We start from the raw sequence: 22,500 nt of genomic DNA, 5'->3' as shown, positions 1-22,500 counted from the left end.
TTTGGTCTTCTACCAATACATAAACTTTCCGTTAAACCTTAATTAAATAACTGACTCTTAGTTTAACGATATATTGATGTTCTTGCAGAATTTGATGAGGTGGGAGAGTCTGTGGATGTCTGCTGAATACTGCTATAAGGCTGATAAACTGTTGACGATAAAGCAGTCTGTGTATTAGATTGTAATGTTGACAAGTTCAAAGGGGGTATATCTTGGGGCCTATAAACTATAAAGGATGTGGGAGGTTGTTTCCGCTTTTTGCGATGAGATCGTACATGTCCGAGTAAGGAAGATTCTGAGTCCACTCTACCAAAACTACCCTGATATGAAGAGGGGAACGAACTGCTGTAGTGAGAACTATGTGTTGCTGATATAGCAGAGTAAGTCCTGTCTGTTGGAATTTCCCGCAGAGATTCAACAGATTCTGAATGAAAGCTAGTTCCTGGGCCAGAAGCTGGTATCTGTATGGGTGGAACTGACCTGAACATCATAACTGGTGTCAAAGGTAGATCATAACGACTATGACCAGAAGCAACTCTTCGATCTGAAAATAAAGAAAGGGAAACTGTTATTAAAAAACCAAAATAATACACACACATATCATAAGATGAACATTATTATTATTTGGTGGAATCATTAGAACATTGGAGAAAATCATCATCATCGTCATTTAACATCCATTTTCTATGCTGGCACGGGTTGGACAGGGGCTGGCATGCCAGAGAACTGCACCAAGCTCCACTGTCTGTTTCGGTAAAGTTTTTATGGCTGGATGTCCTTCCTAACATCAACCACTTTACAGATTGCACTCATGCTTTACAATATTTGTTTTGGCCTTTTACATTATGAGTTCAAATCACACCAGGTCAAACCCCAGAAGTTGATGGTACTGATCACCCTCCTAACAATCTCCTCAAACTTGCTGGCCTTGTGTTTAAATTAGAAACAATTATCATTGTTGTTGTAGTTATATTTTCAGAGGTAAGGCAATGCAGTATCAGAAACAAGGATAAAATGAAATATTGGGAGATATTATTTATTTAGCTTGGTGTTCTATTGTTCTAGGTTCATAACTTTGCTTTCAATAGATCATATCTCTCTCCTTACAATATTTATTTAGTCATATGCTAATGCTATGTCTATTAACCTGGATTATAGTTCTCAAAAGTTCTTCATTCAAAGTAACCCATTGTTGCAAGTATTCAGACCAGGTATCCAGTCCAAAGATAACCAAATACCTTGATACATGGGGGCCTTGCAAAAAGTCATAGGTCTCAGACAGTCCTTTCTTCTGAGAGTGAGCTATAAAAAGTGGTAATTCTTCTCGTGTTCAATGAGCTCTTAAGATTCTAGCATAAATTGAAACTGAACTTACTAGCATTAACCAGGCAGAACTGAATTAGAGAAAATGATGCAACTTCAACATCAAGAAGTTCATACCTATGAGGTACCAGCCTGAAGAGTTAGTCAAAAACTACCTCATCCTGTTGATTGCAGCTCTGATCTGCATTTTATCTCAAACACAGTAATGAAAGCTGCATGCACAGATTAAGCTTACAAGTTCAGCTCAACTTTACAACTGATTCTACATACATTAGACAGCTTCATACACAGATAGAGATTATAAGCCAACTTTGATCAAAAAGGGCATGAAAGACTATTCTAGGGATGTCACCAGTTGTTGTCACCCTACACAGACACTTAAAATATTAAAAATAGGAACCAGATCTCATCAAATCACACACATAACCATCTTAAAAATAAGGAAGGACACATTGTACAATGGTCCTAAATGTATTAAGATGACTGGAATGTGTTCTGATCAATTAGGGCTGACCTCAGGCTAAACCACAATAATATGAGAGAAGAATTAAAAAAAATTTTTTGATCAAAAGATAAGGCTCTAGTTATTTAGATCATCTAACTCTGCTAAACAACTTATAGGTCTCTAATTAAAAGTATTGATATTTTTTCAGTCAATTTATTGTGTATCAGTTGTTTTTCTCCCATATTTTCTTATAATATTTCCTGGCAACAGTTCCAAATATAAATTGTTATTATAACAAATGAACAGATGCCAGTACCATTTATTGTTCTTAGGGCTCAAATCTATTTAAATGTTCTCTAGCCTGCATTGTATTCAGCATCCACCAAACAATACATTTTCATTTGATTGCAGAAAAATGAAGTTTTTCAAGAATTTCCACCAGCTGCTTTCAAACCTAGTTTACTGGTCAATCTACCATGTCGACATTATTTAAAACTGTCTCAATGTAGGAGAGATAAGTATAACACATTAAAACATGAAGTAAGAGATTCAAATTCTAAATATATATACTATTTACTCCAAAGAGATATTCATATAACAGTTTTGGAAATTAGAGCAAAATAAACTTGGTAGTAAATTTGTATTTATAAACTAATCAGTGGAAATGGGACTGGGGAAGTGCCCCTGTCTTTTGCATACCCTCCAACATTAAAATATGGAGTGTGTGGCAAAAACCATAATAATAGGAAATCATCATCATCATTTAATGTCTGTTGTCCATCAAAACCAAAAGGAAGATTGATAAGAAATGTTGTTTACCTCTAGTCATGGCAAAAAGTTCCCGCTCTGTTACTGAATGTGAGATTTTTCGATCTTTCTTTCGTTTCCTTCTCTTTTTCACAGGGTCTTTGTCAAGCTAATAAAGACAAATGAAAGAGATTTTCAAAAATAGTTACATACAGAAAAGAAAAAAAAATCCCTTATTTGATTTTTCTAGTTTAAATTTGATTACAAATTTGATTTAAATCTGATTACAAAGTATAAGAGCAGGAGAGAGCTCCACTTGAACACTCCTGCCTTGAAGGGTTTTAATTGAACAAATCAACTCCAGGACTTTTAGTTTTTAAGTACTTATTCTATAGCTCTCTTTTGCCGAATTGCTAAGTTAATGGGGACAAAAACACATGAACACTTTGTTATCAAGCAATGGTGGGAGACAAACACAGACACAAGACACACATTTATATGACAAACTTCTTTCGGTCTCCATCTCCCAAATCCACTCACAATGCTTTGGTCAGCCTGAGGTTTTAGTAGAAGACACTTGCTCAAGATACCACGCAGTGAGACTGGAACTAGAACCCTGTGGTTGAGAAGCAAGCTTCTTACCACACAACCATGACCACACCTAAGACAACATTTATTTTCTTATATAATTTAGTCAGAAAGAAGAAGAGGTGTGTATGACTCATCAATTCTATCTCCCAAAGTGACAGGATTGATGTAGTTGATGTTTAGTTTGAACATCTGTGAGTCAATGTCTTCGTATAAAATGCAAGAGGGATGAGTATTCCAGAGAGTAGATGTTCTGGAGTAGGGGAAGAGAAAGAGTATGGGTGAGTAACAAAAGGAAGAGAGAGACAGGTATTTCAGATGAGCCTGGGGGAGAGGTAATAAGTAAGGAGCTAATTCAGACAAGCCTGGTCAGTTTGTGAAAGAGGAACAAATACTTACCCTAGCTGAAGAAACTTGTTTAGAATCTTTATCCCTACATGGTAATTTATCAACGGAAACATCATCCCCAGGGTGCCTAGGAACAGTTGAGCGGATTCTGGAAAACACAAACAATAGATAAATCGATTGATTTAAATCAATTAAGGTGATGAACTTAAAACCAGTTATTAAAATAGTTGTATATGCATTCTGTAACATCTACACAGTATGTGTATGTGTGTGTGTGTGTGTGTGTGTGTGTGTGTGTGTGCATGCGTGCATGTCTGTCTGTGTGTGTATTTCAGACAGAGTAAATATTGACAATGTAATTCAACTATATTTCTTACAGTAAAACTGTCTGCTTATCTTGAACAGTTTAGCTCAGCTAATGTTATTCAAATACCTTGCTAAACAATTATCATTTCCCCTGTATCTTACTCCATCCCTTTTTAATATCTTCCCCCACCCCCCAATTAATCACTGTTCTTTGATATTAAATGAGAAATCTCATTTCTTTCCACACAACCTCAATATCATTGAATGCAGAAAGTGGATTTGAACATATTGACTTGATATTGATGATCACCAATCTCAGTATAAGCAACAATAGACATGTGGAGATGGTGGTAGTAGTTGTAATAGTAATAATAATATACTAGTAATAATTGTAGCTATAAGAATGTTTATTCTTTTCTTTTATTCTAATAGCTTCTTTCCTTGAACTGCTGCTTTCTGGAACTCATTAACATCAGCTTGTTTGCATCTGGTCATTGATATTCAATCCTTTAAGCTTTCTGACAATCAAAATCTCATGAATTTGTAGGTCCCTTCTTTTCCTTTTTTTGTAGTCCCTTATGTTACAGTAACCTCAAACCCCCTTTGGACAAAACCATTAATGAAAATGCCATTCTTTCTTTAGCTTCTCTGTTTCCCTTTATAGCAGAAATCTTTTGTCTACAATACCTTGTTACTATTTCTTTCCAGGCTTCTGTGGTGATTTGCTGTGCTTGAGAAGACACATAAAACTAAGTAAAATCACTGTCGCCCATGCACAGAGGCTTATCCTTTACAGGTGCCAGTGCCAGATAAAATGCACTTGTGCTGGCAGCATGTAAGAAGCACCTGGAGATCTACATTTTCCACAATATATTGTTAACAAACAATAAAAAAATTTTCTATTTGCCTACTTCTAAATCTTTTAGCTTCATTATGTCACACTTAATTAATCTCTCGCTAAGCATTATCCCCAGATATTTCATATGAAATGTTGGAACATAGGAGAAAGATAAAGATAAAAAAAAAAAAGGAGAAGCAAGCATTTATTGCTGATCATTCAATATAACTAGCAAAACCAAGTCAAATGAAAAAAAAATTTAAATCTTAATATTTATAAAAATAACAAGAAATAAAATTACAAATAAAGTAATTTCTTTCATGCCTACAGTAGCTGTTAGCACAATATATCATTCACGTAAAATTTACACAAAAGATATTAGGTCCAAATTTGTCTGTATAATTTGGCCTGCTCATGCAACTTCAGCTCATTTGACAACAAGATTTACATTTATCTAGTAAATGTAGCCCTGACACAATTCCTCTGCAGCAGGAGACTGGAACCATTAACTCTTTGACAACAGGGTTTACAGTAAACTAGGTTATTCATAAGTAGTAGCCCTTACACACTGCTGCTGGCAGCTGTAGACTGTTAATCTGAAACCATTAACTCACTGATAACATGGTTTACAGATAGATTAGCTGTACAGTAAAAGGCATTTAATACCTTTACCAGTAGTGAAGGACAGTGAAATGATAAACGCAGTAACAATACAGTTAGCAACCAATACTCAGATGTTGCCATCAGCTACAAACACTGGAAAACCTATTAGTATGCTAACAATAGGGTGTGTGGTTAGAAAAGTCATATTCTATTACTACACAACATTGCCAGTTGCCAGCCTGGTTCATAACTGTAGCTACTATAAAGTGATGCCTGCAACTGCACATTTATTAAAAAAAAAAAGCACAGGACAAATTGTTGTTAGCAAATTTGTCTAACCTCATTCTGTTCTCATTTCAATTAAAATTCTGTCAACACTTTTACAAATTTATCTTCTTAAACCTAACTGAAATTTCTTTTTACTATTTCTCTTCAAGCCTTTATACGAACGTAATATCCAGTCAGAATTCTGACTATTTCTCATTTCTTGCAAAGAGCTCTTGCTATAAACAAGACTCAGACTAATCTTCAATGGATATAAAAGAGCAAAGACATCTCTACCTTCTTTAGAAATTAGTTCAACTTCATTTCATACTCTTTTCATTTCAAGCTCATCTGTTTCCCTTGCAAATAAATAGTATAACATAATCATATTCTATCCAAGAAAAGCCCTTGCAACAAATTTCAACCTTCAAATAGTTCATCAGCTGATTCAAATGTTTCAACCAACCAATCAATTTGACCATTTGTCCTATGACAAGATCAAACATACCTCTTAATCAATAGTTCACACAAGAATACAGTCCACAAAGACAGACTGGATTTGAAATGAAGAGAAATTAAATGAATCTGATAAATTTCCTTTATCAGCTCTCACTGAATCTTAAGAAATAGAATATACTTGAACTTATGCCTTTAGATTTTGCTCTATGGTCACTCTTAAGAGTCCAGCTCACATGTTAGAACCTAACTGTCATGGTGATGACCTACAAATTGAACATAATATCAGCAATTTGTGAGTCATTTCCAAATGCTTTGTTACATATTTTCTATATTAGTTAGAAGAGTTATTCCATAACAATATACTCTAGATATCTTCTAGGCTTATTAAGCAGCCATCTTTAATGTTTTGTGGAGTTTTAACATTTCAACCTATTATGCTAATGTGCCCATCAAAAGCATGATAGAACAGTAGCCATTTATTGTTAACACAGCTATTGTTTCCACAAAACATTTTCTTCAAATAACCTTTAGCTTTGTTGAACAATAAAAGTCAGTGAGAGCTAAAGCTATGACTGTTTTTACAACTAATAATCTTGATGTTGTCATGTCAAATTTTGAAGATAACAAAGGAGAGAGGGAAAGTTGTGGCATATATATTTTCCCAAAGTCATTACAAATGTAATTTAAGTTGCTTCTAATGGGAAGTGAAACTGGAATGCCTAGCTTATTCACTGATAACTTACTGATGCATAGCATGTTTGATACAGAGCCATATACATATTATATTGAATAACTATGGTACTAGATAACTGACCCTGTGGTCAAAAATTTAAATTTAAAAAGGGTCACAAACACTAAAATGAGAGTGAGCAAGACCTACCTTACCCTAACAATTCTATTGTAAGGTTCAATGACTATATCGCAGAAGTATATCAAAAGGGTAGTTTTCCAAAAAGCTCATACAAATGGAATCATTGAAAGAGCTTCTGTGGAATAACCTGATCTGCTCAATAAAGCAGCTGACACTTCTTCCTAAAACTTCCTATTATCTTGAATATGATTAGTCATGCTTTATATCCTATATTTAAGGTCAGCATGCTTCGCAATATGGTTATAGTTAGACAGATGATCAAATAAATATCAAAGTTCAACCAAAATCAACACATTAGATAGTTAATATCAAATGTCCAGGATCTTTGATTCCGTGGGTTGCTTCTAGGCATTTGATCAACTTCCTCTGTGCTGTAGGTCTTCCTACTTGGAACTGATTGGGTCTAGCCAACAATAACACAACAATTCATGCAACTGAGAAATAGATATTGATTAAACTGGTGGACACTTTCTAAAAGGCAATATAATTACTGAGCTGTTTATTGTCATGCAGTTGTGTTGTTTAATCATTCTGCGTGTGATTTAGTATTTTCCTCTACTTGTCAGTAAAATTAGTTTCTATTAATATACTAAACTAAAACTATTACAGGAGAGTTTTATCAACAATTTTGCATAAACAAAACAACCCAATAGTTTCCCTTGTATCATGAAGTAACTCAAGCAACCCAACGACATGAACAACATCAATAACTCATGCAACTTTACTCATGCAACAACAACGATAATAATAATAATAATAATAATAATAATAATAATAATAATGATAATAATAATAATGATGATAATAATAATAATGATAATGATAATAATAATAATAATAATGATAATAATAATAATAATAATAATAATGATAATAATAATAATAATAATAATAATAATAATAATAATAATAATAATAATAATAATAATAATGATAATAATAATAATAATAATGATAATAATGATAATAATAATATTTTTGTCACATGCAGTGAAAGCACATGATAAAAATAAGACTACTGAATAATAATAATAATAATAATAATAATAATAATAATAATAATATGTAAAATTGACAGTATTATTAGAAAATTAAATTGAAAAATTATAAAGTTCTTAAAAACATGAAGTGATTGTAGGATTTTATGAAGAATATAGGAAGAAGTGTTTATCATTATCATTATAAGTAACGGTAGAAGGAAAATACTAAACTGTAGGTACCTTTTAATAGAGAACCTTAGCTGGATAAGTGATAAAGTTGTAGGCCTGCCATATTAGCTGACTGTTCAGTCTGACTGTGCTATCATCACCAACGTTGTTGTACACACAGCCTTTAAGGACTTGTGGTTAGTGATAATTTTGTGCTATTGAGTATGTGGAAGATAAATCACCTTTGAGTAAGGTGCCAAACTATCATCATCATCATCATCATCATCATCATTTAACGTCCATTTTCCATGCTGGCATGGGTTGAACAGTTTGACTGAGGTCTGGAAAGCCAGCAGCTGCACTATGCTCCAATCTGATTTGGCAATGTTTCTACAGCTGGATGCCCTTCCTAATGCCTATCTTAATTAATATTCCTAAAAGACCAAGTACCTATTCCTAACTGCTAAATGAAAAGGTGGGCATAGAGTAAAGTGTACTGTCTATTACATTATGAAATTTGTTTCACATCTTTTTTTTCCATGCTTGTATGGGTTAGATGAATATATACTGTGGTGTTGTTTTTAACCTCAGTACATATACTCTTCCTGTTGCTAACCCTTACTCGCTTATGAAATAATGGATTCTAAACAAAAATTCTACTCATCTTCAGAAACACAGAACTACAAGCTGATTTGTTAGGAAGGAAATGTTGACAAGCATCACCAATTTTTGCTCAATGCTTTGTACGCAAGGACACAGGATGTAGACGTCCACACAGAAATGCATACAAGCAGTAAGTTTGAACTAAAGACCTTTAATCTGGCAAGCCACTAGCATATCTGATCAACCATTCTGCTTTTAATGTTTCTTTGGAAAAGAAATTATTTTCCAGTTTCTGATCAAAGCAATAACCCTTCCTTTATCTTCCTAACTTCCAAATGAAGGACAAAAGCCTGATGCATTCAATCCTTTACTCCCCATAGCAATTATATTATTGAACTCTTGTATGAAATCTCTTAGGGAATAATAATGTAATAGACAGTACTGATTTGATAGGAAGTGAGAATAATGGCTATTAATGGGTGAGATGCTGCATTATATTATGTCTAAATCAAGCTCTAAACCTAATTAAGAAATTGCTATTTAAAGTAACACTGTAAATCTAATTAAGAAATTGCTAAGTTAGTAGTGAAGGATAGAAGTTAAGTTAGTAGTAAAGAACAGAAATAATATGTTATTACAATGTATAAAAGTATTTTAGTGAATGAGTTTAACCACACCAAGGATTTCTAGCAAATATGTAAATAATAAATATCTACTGATATATATATATATATAAACAGGTGAACAATATAAAAAAAATGATAATAAAGTAACAACAAACAAACAAAAACAAAACATTCCAACTAACCCTTTCCGCCCAGAAACAGGCACAACTTTATTTAGCTGAAAAATATAACAATACCAATTTTCAGTATAAATTCTTGAAGTTTGGAAGAAAAATACATGTATAAAAAACATAAATATCTAAATATATTTAGCATTAAAAAATATGTATAAATGACATAAGCAAATATATTGAAGTGTTTGAAATACATTTATGAACAATATACACAAATCTAATTTAATGCCTGGAATAAAATGTATGTATAAACACACACAAAGAGTGCATTTTGCACCAAAAGCCAATATGAGGATTTCTTTCATGGTAACTACCACAGTATATTTGTTCTAACAGAAGGTCCAGGTTTAAGTAGGGATGAATATTACCTCTTGGTACTAATACTCCCGCTGTTGCTAATATATATTTCCTATACACAAATATATGAATACATTATTAATTTCCCTTTATATTAGGTGACTAAATAAGGTATTAGTCAAGTATTGAGTTGATTTAACGATACCCATCCCTGAAATTTGAGTGTGGCTATATGAAAGATTATTAAATTATTATTACAATGAAAGTAGCTTAGTTGGTAAGGAGAGTTGTGTGCAGTTATATGCAATATTAATATTGATCTGAATTTAATTTTACTCAAATTTAATTTTATTACTGGTTTAGATACTAAAGGGAAAAAATCCTACTAATGTCAGCTCAGTCTTTCATAAAATATGTACTAAAGTGATTAAAAGTGAGAAGTGTCATTCTAACTTAGTACGTTTAATTTATTGGATGTTAAATATTGCAGTTTGGTCATTTAATGTCTCAAATTGTACCCTGTCACAATTGCATTCATAGCAGAATTATGATAGGTATGGAAATCAGAAACTTTGATGACAAATCATGTTTCACACCTCTTAAGATTACAAGAGGAGAATCATCAAGCATCAACATGGTTAACTGTTTCAACAAAATCCATGAATGAAACAAGCAAGCCAATGCAAAATTATAACCTGGGTGATAGCTTGTAAAAGTAATGAAGTCAGAGAAAAGAATTGCTTCTAATATAGGCACAAGAATTGCTTCTAATATAGGCACAAGACCGAAAACCATTGAATAATAAAAATCATAAAATTCTCAGAAACAATTAAATTTTCGGTTGCACCCATAAGCTTAAAAATGTTACCTAGTTAAATTCAGGAAGGAAACTAAATAGATATTGATGATGTTCAGCTACCTTTACCGTCTCTTTGACAAAATGCTGGTTTTTAATACATAGTTTCACTATTGTAAGAAAACAGAAATGAGATTGTGTAATTCTTCATGTCTTTCTAGAAAGCATTAAAAATGTAAATGAAAAAAAAATGGCTGACACTTGGGTTCAACATTGTTAAACATGTAATTCAACTAGGAGCTTACTTTTACAATGACACAGTAAAAACAAAGACAAAAATCAGTAAAAATTCAAAATTTTCAGTAGAAATTCTTACAAACCTTCTTAGAAATATTGCCAAATGGAGAAGTCTTGGCTGCAGTAGATTTTTTCATTTCTAATGCAGCTTCTTCTTCTTTTTCCTGCCTTGCTTTCTGAATGACTTCAAATGTTGTCAGATTCTTATAGGCTATGAATACAAAATAGCAATGAGATTAAACAAAACAGATTCAACAAAGAAAACATTCTTTCTATGGCATCGCATCATCACATCAAAACTTAATTATTCCTTTTTTTTGGAACCGTATCTCGAAGCACATATAGAGCTATAAAAAATAACAGCGTGTAAATATTGGGCTGAAAAAGCTTTATGGACAGAAAAAGCTGAATGCTGCTGAACATTTACATGCTGTTATTTAAAGCTTTATATGTGCTTCATGCTCCAGTCCCCCAAAATAATTATTTCATGCTCTCTCAAAAGTTTATAAATTCTTATGATGTTAATATCTATAAAAAAACACATTTCTCTGTAAACCTGATGTATCCACAAAATTGGCTATTGCAAGACTGGGCAAAAGTTTTGTAGCAAGATGAGCGGAATTAAAGTTTTTCAGATCTGACAGCTGAGTGTATGCCTAAAATTATAAGGGAATAGGAAGTGAATTTCATCTAAAAGTGCAGGAATCAGAATGTTAAATATTACGGTGGTAATGTCATAATTTGGGGCTAGATGTATGGAAAAACAGTTGGTCCCATTCATCAGACCAAGGGCATTATGATGTACAAAAAAACCCCTTGAAGTTGCACAAGCATGGCTACAGCTTAATGACTGAAACCAGTAAGGGATATATATATAAATATATATATATATATATATATATATATATAGTATGTGTTTGTGTGCCAAAAACTGCTTGACACACACCTGTGTTAGAAGTGTGTAGAGTCTCTTATAATTGTACATCAGTAAACTGGATTACTTCCTCATACCTTAAAGTTTTGTGCAATTGACTAGCATTAACTGTACTCATTGGTGAGGTGAGTTTGAAATATTTCAGTGGTGTGTGTGTGTGCGCGTGCATGCATGTGCATGCATGTGAAACTGTTAATACTTATCTCTTTTGATACAAGTAGTAACATTAACAGAAGGATCATTATTAGAAATAATAATGCTGCTATTATTATTATTATTATTATTATTAGACTGTATGACGCATGCGTACGAACAGCCATGCTACATGGCAGTGAAACATGGGCTGTAACTGCTGAGGACATACGTAAGCTCGCAAGGAATGAAGCCAGTATGCTCCGTTGGATGTGTAATGTCAATGTGAATACCCGTCAGAGTGTAAGTATCTTGAGAGAAAAGCTGAACATTAGAAGCATCAGTTGTGGTGTGCAAGAGAGACGATTGCGCTGGTATGGACATGTGGTGAGAATGGATGAGGATAGCTGCGTGAAAAAGTGCCACACCCTAACAGTTGAGGGAACCCGTGGAAGAGGTAGGCCCAGGAAGACCTGGGCTGAGGTGGTGAGGCAAGACCTTCGTACATTGGGCCTCACCGAGGCGATGACTACTGACCGAGACCTTTGGAAATGTGCTGTGCGTGAGAAGACCCGGCAAGCCAAGTAAGATCGTTGCCAGTGCCCCTGGACTGGTTCTTGTGCGGGTGGCACATGAGATGCACCATTTTGAGCGTGGCCGTTGCCAGTACCGCCTGACTGGCTCCCGTAGGATTTTCGAGCGAGATCGTTGCCAGTGCCCCTGGACTGGCATGTGCGGGTGGCACATAAAAGACACCATTTCGAGCGTGGCCGTTTTCGTGCGGGTGACACGTAAAAGCACCCACTACACTCTCTGAGTGGTTGGCATTAGGAAGGGCATCCAGCTGTAGAAACTCTGCCAAATTAGATTGGAGCCTGGTGTTGCCATCCGGTTTCACCAGTCCTCAGTCAAATCGTCCAACCCATGCTAGCATGGAAAGCGGACGTTAAACGATGATGATGATGATGATGATGATTATTAGAGTAGAAATAGCATTTGCACTTACTAAGGTATATATGAAACAGCAGGAGATGCGTCAGTAGTAAGGCAGCAACAAAAGTCAATAAGACTGTGAATCCCATCAAAAATAACCAGTACTCATGTGGGGCAGAGAAAGTGAGGATGGAGAAAGCTGTAAAAGGAAGAGAACAAAACATTAGAGACAGAGAGGCATTTAATTGTCTGATAGTTCACTTTTGCTGGGAATATTTGAAGACTTAGCTGTTATTTCTAGGAGTTTCAATGATCATGTACAGGTCATCTTGTTAGTTTAATGCAGTTAAATAGATTGATGCATAACATTAGTAAATATTTTAGTTTTCACTTTTTTTTATTGAAAAAAAAAAAAAAGATTGTTAATATTAGAGTTAAAAACTAAAAGGAATTTCATAAAGAAATGTAAACAAAGAGAGTATTTGAAGAATTAAAGGTAAGTAAAGAATACTTACTGGGTTTGCCAACAGGCAGAACTGTTGCGGTGGGTGTGGTTATGATAGCAATTAATGAAGTAGCTGTCAGAGGTGAGCTGCTCACAGGTTCTGTAACGCAACAACAACAATAAAAGTTAATTCTCATTTTCCCACTTGCTTGAGCGGTATCTTGTTGGAAATTAGAGGTAAAAATACGACAAATTAAACTAGATGCTTTGATGTATCTTGGTAGGGTCATTATGTCAATAATAAATACATGTACTGTTTTTCTTTTTCATTCTTTAAATTTTTATTTGTCAATTGGTTAACCATTTAACCAATTAATTGATTGTTTGATTAATCATTTGGCCAGTCAACCAGTCATCTAGGATTGTCGAAGTCCTTTTGTCAACAACTGCAACCTTACCCATAACACTGAAGTAGGCATGATACCTAGTTTGACAGAGTAATCTGCCTTGTCTAATGAAACAAAGCTTAAATATAAAACCTTGAGACCTCTTAAATTGACGGTCTTTTTGCCTCATTATTTGTATAATTAAAAGCTTCTTACCTGTATTTTCTGGACTTTCGGTCTTCAACGGTTCTGCAGAGTAAAATAATACATTATGTTTTTTTACCATATATTTTCTACATAAATAATATGTTAGAATTAATGATTTCTTAATTAGATGTGTTAGTTATCTTGTTTGAAAATTAAATGAATTGACCTTTTTTCAGTTAGTTGGATGAGATTCCTAGACTTTAGTCATCTCAGAATATTTTTTTTAAGGTTTGTGGTTGAAAAGAAAATAAAACAATGCAGGACTGAATACATGTTTTACGTGAGATATGGAAGGTGAAGAAAATAATGGGACAATACTAAAAAGGGAAACAATTACATTTATTCAATGTAGATATGGGTTAATATATAGTAGGTGGAGAATAGTATGTGCAGATATGGAATAGTATATGGGAGATACGGAATAGTATATGGGAGATATGAAATAGTATTAGTATGGGAGATATGAAATAGTATAGCAGATTATAAAATGCATAGGTCATTGTAGATATCTGTTGCTAGTATTACTGCTTTACAATAAGCAGCGTTTACAAATGTTTTTTGTTCAAAAGCCCAGCAAAAGATCGAAGACATGTAAATTTGAATGGATCTCCTATCAATTTCGATGAATGAATTATTCCGTTGTTTGATCAACAGGATAATTATATCAAAGAACATGTTCCTAAGTTTTCCACAGGCACTTGTGCTCTTAACATAATTATATAGCCACATTTAATGTGACGACGTAACACAAGTGGGTCTTTGAATTACAGGTGGTCTATCTGATGTGGGCTTGCACATAGTTTCTGTCTCTCCAATTTCATTTACAAGGTTTTACAGTCACAGATATACATTTAATTTCTTAAAAGCTCTTCCAGTTTTAATGACAATTATTCCAGCTGTTGATCAATGGAACCTCTAACTTCACTTGGCTTTGGGACATGATCCAAGGTTATATTTGAAGACATTTGCCCAAGGTACCATGCAGTAGGAATGAACCCAGGGCCTCCTAATTGTGAAGTGAACTTCTTAACCATTCAGCCTTGCGTGTGTCCTCTCCTCACTCCCATGAAAACACATACATGCACAGAGACAAATACCTTTCTACAAAAATATCAAATTAACCATCTCATCCTTGAAAACAGTTTATTCAATATTGTAGCATATTGCTCATTATCCAGTAAAGAATAACAAAAGTTAATTTAAATTAATAAGAAATGATAACAATACTTACTGTGATATGGTTCAAGGATATAGCCAGATTCCTGGTCTTGGAAATATGAAATAAATTCCAGAAGACTGATGACAAAAATGCTGAGTATACCACTTAAGGCTGTACACACAGTCATAAAGAACCATCTGGTAAAAAGAGAAGTAAACTTTCATGTACATATGTGTGTGTATATGTGTGTCTGTGCATGTGCGTATGTGTATAGGGAGTGAAATAGAGGATAAACAGTGTTATCAAGAATTTTATGATTGTCATAATGCAAACAAGTGTAAGTTAAAATTACGAGTTAGGCAACTATAAGTTTTGTACCATGGAGAAAATGGATAAAAGTAATTCAGACTGTATGTTTTCACAAAATCTGTGGCTTGTCTTCATGGAGATAATATTGTCTATTATTATTATTATAATTATTACAATGAAGCATGCACACACACACACATACATGTGTGTGCATGCATATATTGTTTATCCTCATCCATATGCAATATATACTAATATATAGACATATATACATACGAATATATATATATATATATATATATATATATACTTTTTCACCACTCATGTGCTTCTATACATATATACTTATATATGTCATCAACATCATCATCATCAACAACAACCATCATCATTCAATGCACGCATGTGTTGGACAGAATTTGTTGAGAGATTTTCTACAGTCAGGTGCTCTTCCTGTCACCAACCCTCACCTGATTACAAGTAAAGTGATATTTCCCCACGACCATATATATTTTGGAAGATTAGACATGAAGTATCCTGCCTGCATGGTGGTGACACAAAGAACTATCATGAGATATCAAGGAAAAGAGACAGGAACACACACACACACACACGCACACACAGATGCATATATACATTCTTATATAAAACTTCTCTTGGGTGGAAAGACATCTTTAAAGTAGAAATGGAACAATCAACTCAACATTAATACCTTAATGTTGCCTGTTTTATCAACCCGGAAAGATGAAAAGCAACTTTCACCAGAATAAGGATTTTAACAGTGTGTGTGTGTGTGTGTGTATGCATGCGCATGTGCACATACATATATTTATAACACTTACTTGTAGTTTCTTCTTCCAACACAGTTATTAAGCCAAATACAATGATGATCAAATTCAGCAACACATTTATTACAATCACTGCAGTGTTTGGACTTGTGACAGCTGAGAAAACAAATGGTAAAACAGAATGATAAACCATCATCATCATAATCATTTTATGTCTGCTTTCTATACTAGCATAGGTAGGGACAGTTTGGAGGCCTGATGTAGGGCAAGGGACCATGTCTCACCTACACATTTTATTTTGCCAATGATTTAAAACATAAACTGTCTTTAATAAATAGAAATTAATAAAAACCACTGTAAAATACACAACATAGACATTTGTGACATTAAAGTGAAACACAATGTTATGTCAGTTCTGCTTAGAGCAATGTGTGTGTATGTAGGGAGATAGATAGATAGAGAGATAGAGAGAGAGAGAGAGAGAGAAACAGAAAGAGAGGCAGAAGACGTAAGACAGATCGTAAACATAGTGTAATAAATATTTTATGAAGAGAAATTTGAGGCATTCATTTTTAACTTTTAATTACCATCAAACAATATTTATTACAAAGGAGTAGTGCCCCGTGAGCTTTTCTGGCTGACATTCTAGGGAGTAAAGTTTGGACAGAAGTTAGTATAGGACTTCAATGAGTGAGACACAATGAGTGACAAGAAGAGAGAGAGAGCCTGGAAGGAGTTGGCTTGCAATTAATTAGTTTAGAGGAACAGAAGTCATTGCAGTAGCAACAGAATGGGCATCTCCAGGTCTTTGGAGTGTCTAAGAATGTCTACGGTAAGTCTTCCTTTGGATTTCAAATTAACACAGAGAAGACATTTCATACTTACACATCAACTTCACAAATATGACAATGCTGGTTTTCAATGACGTGTTTATGTTGATTCCGATCAAAAGATTTGGGCACCGCTTGAAGACGCTTCAAAACATTCTCATCGGCGGGATTTATGGATGTGGCGATAACATTGATGAAAAAATGGACAGTAAAGAGCACTCCAACTGACTTGAATTATAATTAAGGAGTATAACAACAATGTGTAGGGTTTTTTTCCCCTAATATATGTTCTGGTTTCCTTTCTTTTTCTTTTAACAATTTCATAGAGGAAAACAAGAGATGACATAAAAAAATCACATTAAAAACATATATGAAAATATTAATTTCTTAGTCACAGAGCCAATTGTTCAAAGTGATGAGAACAGTTGATCAATTCAACCTTAGTGTATTACTGGAGCCTATTTTGATGAGCCAATGAAAGAGCCTCTACTTAATTGCTTAACATGCTAGAAATAGCAGCCAAATTCCTTCAAATTACACCTTACCATCTTAAAACAGGAAGACATGATGGACAACAAAGTCATAGATAGACAAAAGGGAAAATGTAATGGCATTGATCATAAGCCTACTTGATCAGGCTAAACAACAACAACCTATGGCTAAACAACAACAACTTATGGCTAAACAACAACAACAACTAGTGGAAAAAGAAACTTGACATCAGTGGAATTTGATCTCAGATTTGCAGAAGCCAAAAACAGAATACTGTAATGCACTTAGTCAAAGGCTCTACTACCTTAGCCATCTTCAATACTCTAAAATGTATAAATATCGATTTATCAATTAACACAAGACCACTCAACCACTTGAAAAATGAATATATTAATGAACAATAATATTTATCTTTTTCTTAGTAGAGAAAAGCCATAACTGACTGGTTTGACAAGGTGTCAGCCTAACAGACAAAGAGTTGTTGATTAATACAAATGATAAGTAGAGTGGTTGAATGCAATCTTCACACTACATAAAAATTCTTATATTTCAGCATAACTTCCCTTGAATAACATCATCAGGAGAAAATTGGGGGTCTTCAGTCTCACTTCAATGATTCAACATGATGTAAATGTCACTTATAAAGGTTCAGGATACGTTAAAGGGTATATGTGTGACCCTTGTTTCTTAGTGTTAAGCAAATGAGATATAAATCTCCTCTTGGACAAAAACATCAGTCTATGTCAGTAACAATTGCCGATGAGTAAACTGAGACACACAGAATTAAGTTTACTTCCTACACTTTGGCAACTAGTTTCCAAGAACCAATGTAGGGCATGGTGAAGGCAAGAATATAAAAGCAACAGGCAGCAAAAAGCACAGATTTCTGATATAGACACAAGAGTATAAATTTTTAGAGGAGGTGTAGTTTACCATATAGAACCCAATGCTTGTACTTAGATGGTTCTTATTTTATTGCCTAAAGAATAATGAAAAATGAAGTCAACCATTAAAGGATTTGAACTCAGATTGAAAAGAGATACAATTAATAACCACAGGACATTTTTAGAGGAGAACAAGCAAAGCCCATGACCTTGCAGAACCTCAAAGATCAGTAGGTGAAAAAGGATTAAAAAAGAAACCCCACAATTCACCAGTTACAGCCCATGAGATAAATTTCTGCATAGTTTGCATCAACCAAATTTCTCTCTCAAGGCATGTTCGCACTAGAAGTTAGAGCAGAAGTCATTCATCTAAGGTGTCACACTGTAGAATCAAATCTGAGACCTCATACCTGTCCCTAATGTAAATTAAATGACTAGAAATTGAAGCTCACTTGGAAATTCTACTTACTACAAGCGTACAACTTCTTCTGTGAAACACAGAATACAGGAAAATTTAAACATATGATAATGATTTCTTTGACTAGGCACAGAGCCAATTTTGGTAAAGGAAAAGTATAATAACTAACTGAATCAATCAATGAAATACAAAGCCAGCCCAATCAGGATTTAAACAGGGAAGGATGACACTAAATACTGTTCAACTTATTTTCAGCACTCTAACAGTTTGGTCAGTTCTCACCTTATTATGAACACTAATAATAGTAACTGTTTCTAATTTAGGCACAAGGTCAGCAATTTTTTTTTGGGGGGGGGGGAGTTGGTTGGGAGTCTATTAATCAATTAAATCAACTTTGGTGGTTGACTAACACTGACTTTTATTGAGTCCTGAGGAAAGAATGAAAGGCAAAGATGACTGATGAGATTTGTATGCAAAAAGTAAAAAGATGAAAGAAAAAACTGCAAGGGTCCAGTGCTTTAACAATTCTGCCAATTCCCTACTCTAATAATGATGATGATGATGATGGTGATGATGATTCCTAACATAGGTGCAGGCCTAAAACTCTAATAATAATAATAATGATGATGATGATAATCCTTTCTGCTATAGGCACAAGACCTGAAATTTTGGGGGAGGGGACCAGTCAATTACATCTACTCCAGTGTTTCACTTAATTTATTAACCCTGAAAAGAGGAAAGGCAAAATCAACCTCAATGGAATTTGAACTCAGAACAGAGTGACGAACAAAATACCACTAAGTATTTTTTGCCTGGTGTGCTAACGGTTCTGCCAGCACGCCGCCTTAATCACCACCTTAATAATAATAACAATAATGATGATGATGATGATGATAACGATGATCATTAATTTAGGCACAAGGCCAGAAATTTTTGAAAGGGTCAAGTTATTCAATACCACCAACTCCCGTACTTGACTTGTACTTTATTTTATCCCTTTATTTTATTGACTCCAAAAGTCAAAGAAGGGCAAAGTTGACATTGGCAAGACTTGAACTCAGAATGCAAAGGGTCAGAAATAATAATGTTAGCCATTTTTTCCAGTGCTCTTATAATTCTGTCAATCCAGGTACAAGGCCACACATTTTAAGCGGGGCTGGGAACAGTTAAATCATTCCTTGTTCTTTATTTTATCAATCCAAGATATTGCATTCAGAATGTGAAGGGAGACAACTAATAACCAAATGGCATTTTGTAGAATGCTCCACAAACTTTGCTTAATGAAGAAATTCATGATAATAACACAAAAGCAGCACTCTTATAATTCCTACATAACACTTCTTGTGATTGCCATTCAATTCATAATGGGTTAAACTGCTTGACTGATTCTGCTTCTTAAAGTTCATTTAAATGCTTTACTCTAACCCAGGGCTGGCCAACTTGAGGCCTGTGGGCCACATGCGGCCCACAGACTTTTATCTTGTGGCCCACTTGATACTTTCTTGAAGTATTGTGTTTAATTTCAAAATAAAATTGTTTGTGTAAAACATTTGTCTCAAATGTATTAATATATTTAAAGAGATCTGAAATCGTGAATCAGCCAATTATGAATAAATTTTGGTTAGTTTGTCTATAATAAACACATGCATCTAAAAGAACTTTCATAGTTTTGAAACAATATAAATCAGACGAAGGTTTTGCCTGCTTTAGAAGAAATTTGAAACCAAATCTCATGATTGACCATATTCCATAAAACAAACTGAAAATTATATTCTAGTGATTCTATTAAAAAATATCAGATATAGGTTTAAAGGGTTAAAAAATGTGGAAAGTAGCATGAATAATATTATGTAAATGTCTTAAATAATCAATATATAAATTACATTTATGCAACGAATCAATAATTTATTTGTTTGTCATCTATATTGAGATAGGACTTCTCTTTAAGTAGATGAAGCAAACACATACACACAAACAACAGCAACAACAAAATTGTTAAATTTTAGTAAAACGTAAAACTGCATTAAATTTTTGAAAGAAAAAATAAATTTGGAAAAGGATACACAGTACATATAAGGCTGTACCTCTTTAACTAGAGCTGGAACCATTGTGGTGAAGAAAAAGATTCCCAGGAAAATGAAAGTTCCCCATGCCACAAACTGTAGAGGATGTGGTGGGAGACTCCAGCCATTCAAACGTGCTTCTCTGTAGACCTCAGAGTTGGATGGTTTTTTACAACTATCAAGCAGTTCCCTGAGAATCCCCATATTAGCACGAAGGCCAAAAAAAACAACTGTCGCTTTTGCAGATAGCTAAGATGTCATTGCTTCAGTTGGAGAAAACTGAAAGAGAAAGAGATATACGTTTTCTTATACAGTCAAGCAAATACATGAACAGACAATAATTTGGCTTCAAACTCTCTCACTGCAACACCCTTACCCCCCCCCCCCTTACCCCCCCCCCCCATCCTCCCCACACACACAAACAATAAGGATAAACATTAATTTCTAACACTGGCACTGAGCCACAAAATTTCAGGAGAGGGTACAGTCAATTAAACCAGCTCCAGTAGTTTAAATGAGGATAAATGTTGTTTGACTTTCATGTTGAGAGATATTCATCAACGAGATCAGCCTTACAGAGTTTGGGAAAGAAAGAAACGACAATTGTAATGTTCATGCCTTTCCCAAGAGCATTACCAGTGTAAGTGAAGTGAAACAGATACAACCGTGTTCCAGACTTAGTTTGCCAAGAGCATTTCTTCTATACACACATAATATAAACACACACATACATACATACATATATATATATATACATACATATATATACACATACACATAACCATTTTAAATTAATGCCACAGATAAGGGCAAGTGTTTCAGAAAGAATAAACTTACCATTTCCATCAATAATGATTTTGAAATACTTTTCTGCATCTATTAATAGCCGTACAAGATTGTATATAGTTTTATTGATGCAATTCCAAATGATGCTGCAATTCTATTGTTTATAGATATGTGAAACTGATATTTCGAGAAAGTCTGACCATAAATGGTTACACAGACCTCTCATGCATCAACTCAGAACTGAAATCCTTATTCAAACTCTTAGCAGTCTTACTTTCTACAAACTTCTCTCTTAACAACAACAGCAACAACTAAACAGCCATAAATGTTAACTCCTAAAATTCAACTGTTCTTGTTCAAACATTTAGACTGTCCAGACACGATTAAAATGTTTCATGCATATGGAACCAAATTCCATAATTTACTTTTTTAATGACCAGAACTGATGATGCAGAATTTATTCATGGCTAAATGTCTACAGACTATTTATTTGTATTTAATCATCTTGACTGAGTGAGCTAGTCAAATTGATATATTAATAGGCTGTTGGTAAAAAAAATCCATGGCTTGTATCTTGTCATTAGCCCTAATATTGTTGTACACAGCCAAAAGATTTAACTCTTTCTGGATAAGTTTACCTAAGTTTTAATAGACACCATGAATAAGTATCAGTTCAAAACTGTAACAAGCACGAACTCTGTATAATTAAGAGATCTCTAAATGAGAAAAGCATGAAAAACGGATGGATGCCAAAATAAGAAAGTCTTTAATTAGTGCCCCTGGAAGGAAACATATTGTGGGACACTCTCTCACCTATTCTCTCTTTCTCTCTCTCAAACACACACACACACACTGGATTTTGGATTTGTGATATCCGACACCTCCGCATGTTTTATTAGTTAATCTGCCTTCACTAAATGATCAGTCAGTTTGCCCTTTCAAAAGAAATTTGCAAGAAATCCATATCTATTCAAAAATATATACCACATGTATTGAAATATA

General features: G+C 34.0%; 1 protein-coding gene across 5 annotated transcripts in view; it reads right to left on the bottom strand.

Moving 5' to 3' along the window:
• The window catches only part of LOC106874755 (uncharacterized), a 75,318-nt gene that overhangs the window by 75 nt on the left and 52,743 nt on the right, over positions 1-22,500 (bottom strand). For all 5 annotated transcript variants that reach the window (XM_014922594.3, XM_014922592.3, XM_089337990.1 and 2 more), the window contains 12 exons: positions 20,713-20,991; positions 16,911-17,083; positions 16,080-16,181; positions 15,001-15,125; positions 13,779-13,811; positions 13,247-13,336; positions 12,805-12,930; positions 10,816-10,943; positions 9,352-9,386; positions 3,503-3,599; positions 2,588-2,684; positions 1-544 (listed from right to left, as the gene is read on the bottom strand). The exon at positions 1-544 is cut by the window's left edge and continues 75 nt beyond it. In XM_014922594.3, coding sequence (XP_014778080.1) covers positions 63-544; positions 2,588-2,684; positions 3,503-3,599; positions 9,352-9,386; positions 10,816-10,943; positions 12,805-12,930; positions 13,247-13,336; positions 13,779-13,811; positions 15,001-15,125; positions 16,080-16,181; positions 16,911-17,083; positions 20,713-20,916 — 1,692 coding nt within the window. In that variant the 5' untranslated portion in view covers positions 20,917-20,991 and the 3' untranslated portion in view covers positions 1-62. The remainder of the gene's footprint in view (positions 545-2,587; positions 2,685-3,502; positions 3,600-9,351; positions 9,387-10,815; positions 10,944-12,804; positions 12,931-13,246; positions 13,337-13,778; positions 13,812-15,000; positions 15,126-16,079; positions 16,182-16,910; positions 17,084-20,712; positions 20,992-22,500) is intronic.

The sequence above is a fragment of the Octopus bimaculoides genome, chromosome 20 (genome assembly GCF_046866305.1).
Source record: "Octopus bimaculoides isolate indiv1 chromosome 20, ASM4686630v1, whole genome shotgun sequence".
NCBI classification, from domain to species: domain Eukaryota; kingdom Metazoa; phylum Mollusca; class Cephalopoda; order Octopoda; family Octopodidae; genus Octopus; species Octopus bimaculoides.
The sequence above is the reverse complement of the archived record's forward strand: the minus strand, read 5'-3'. Positions and strand labels throughout refer to the sequence as shown.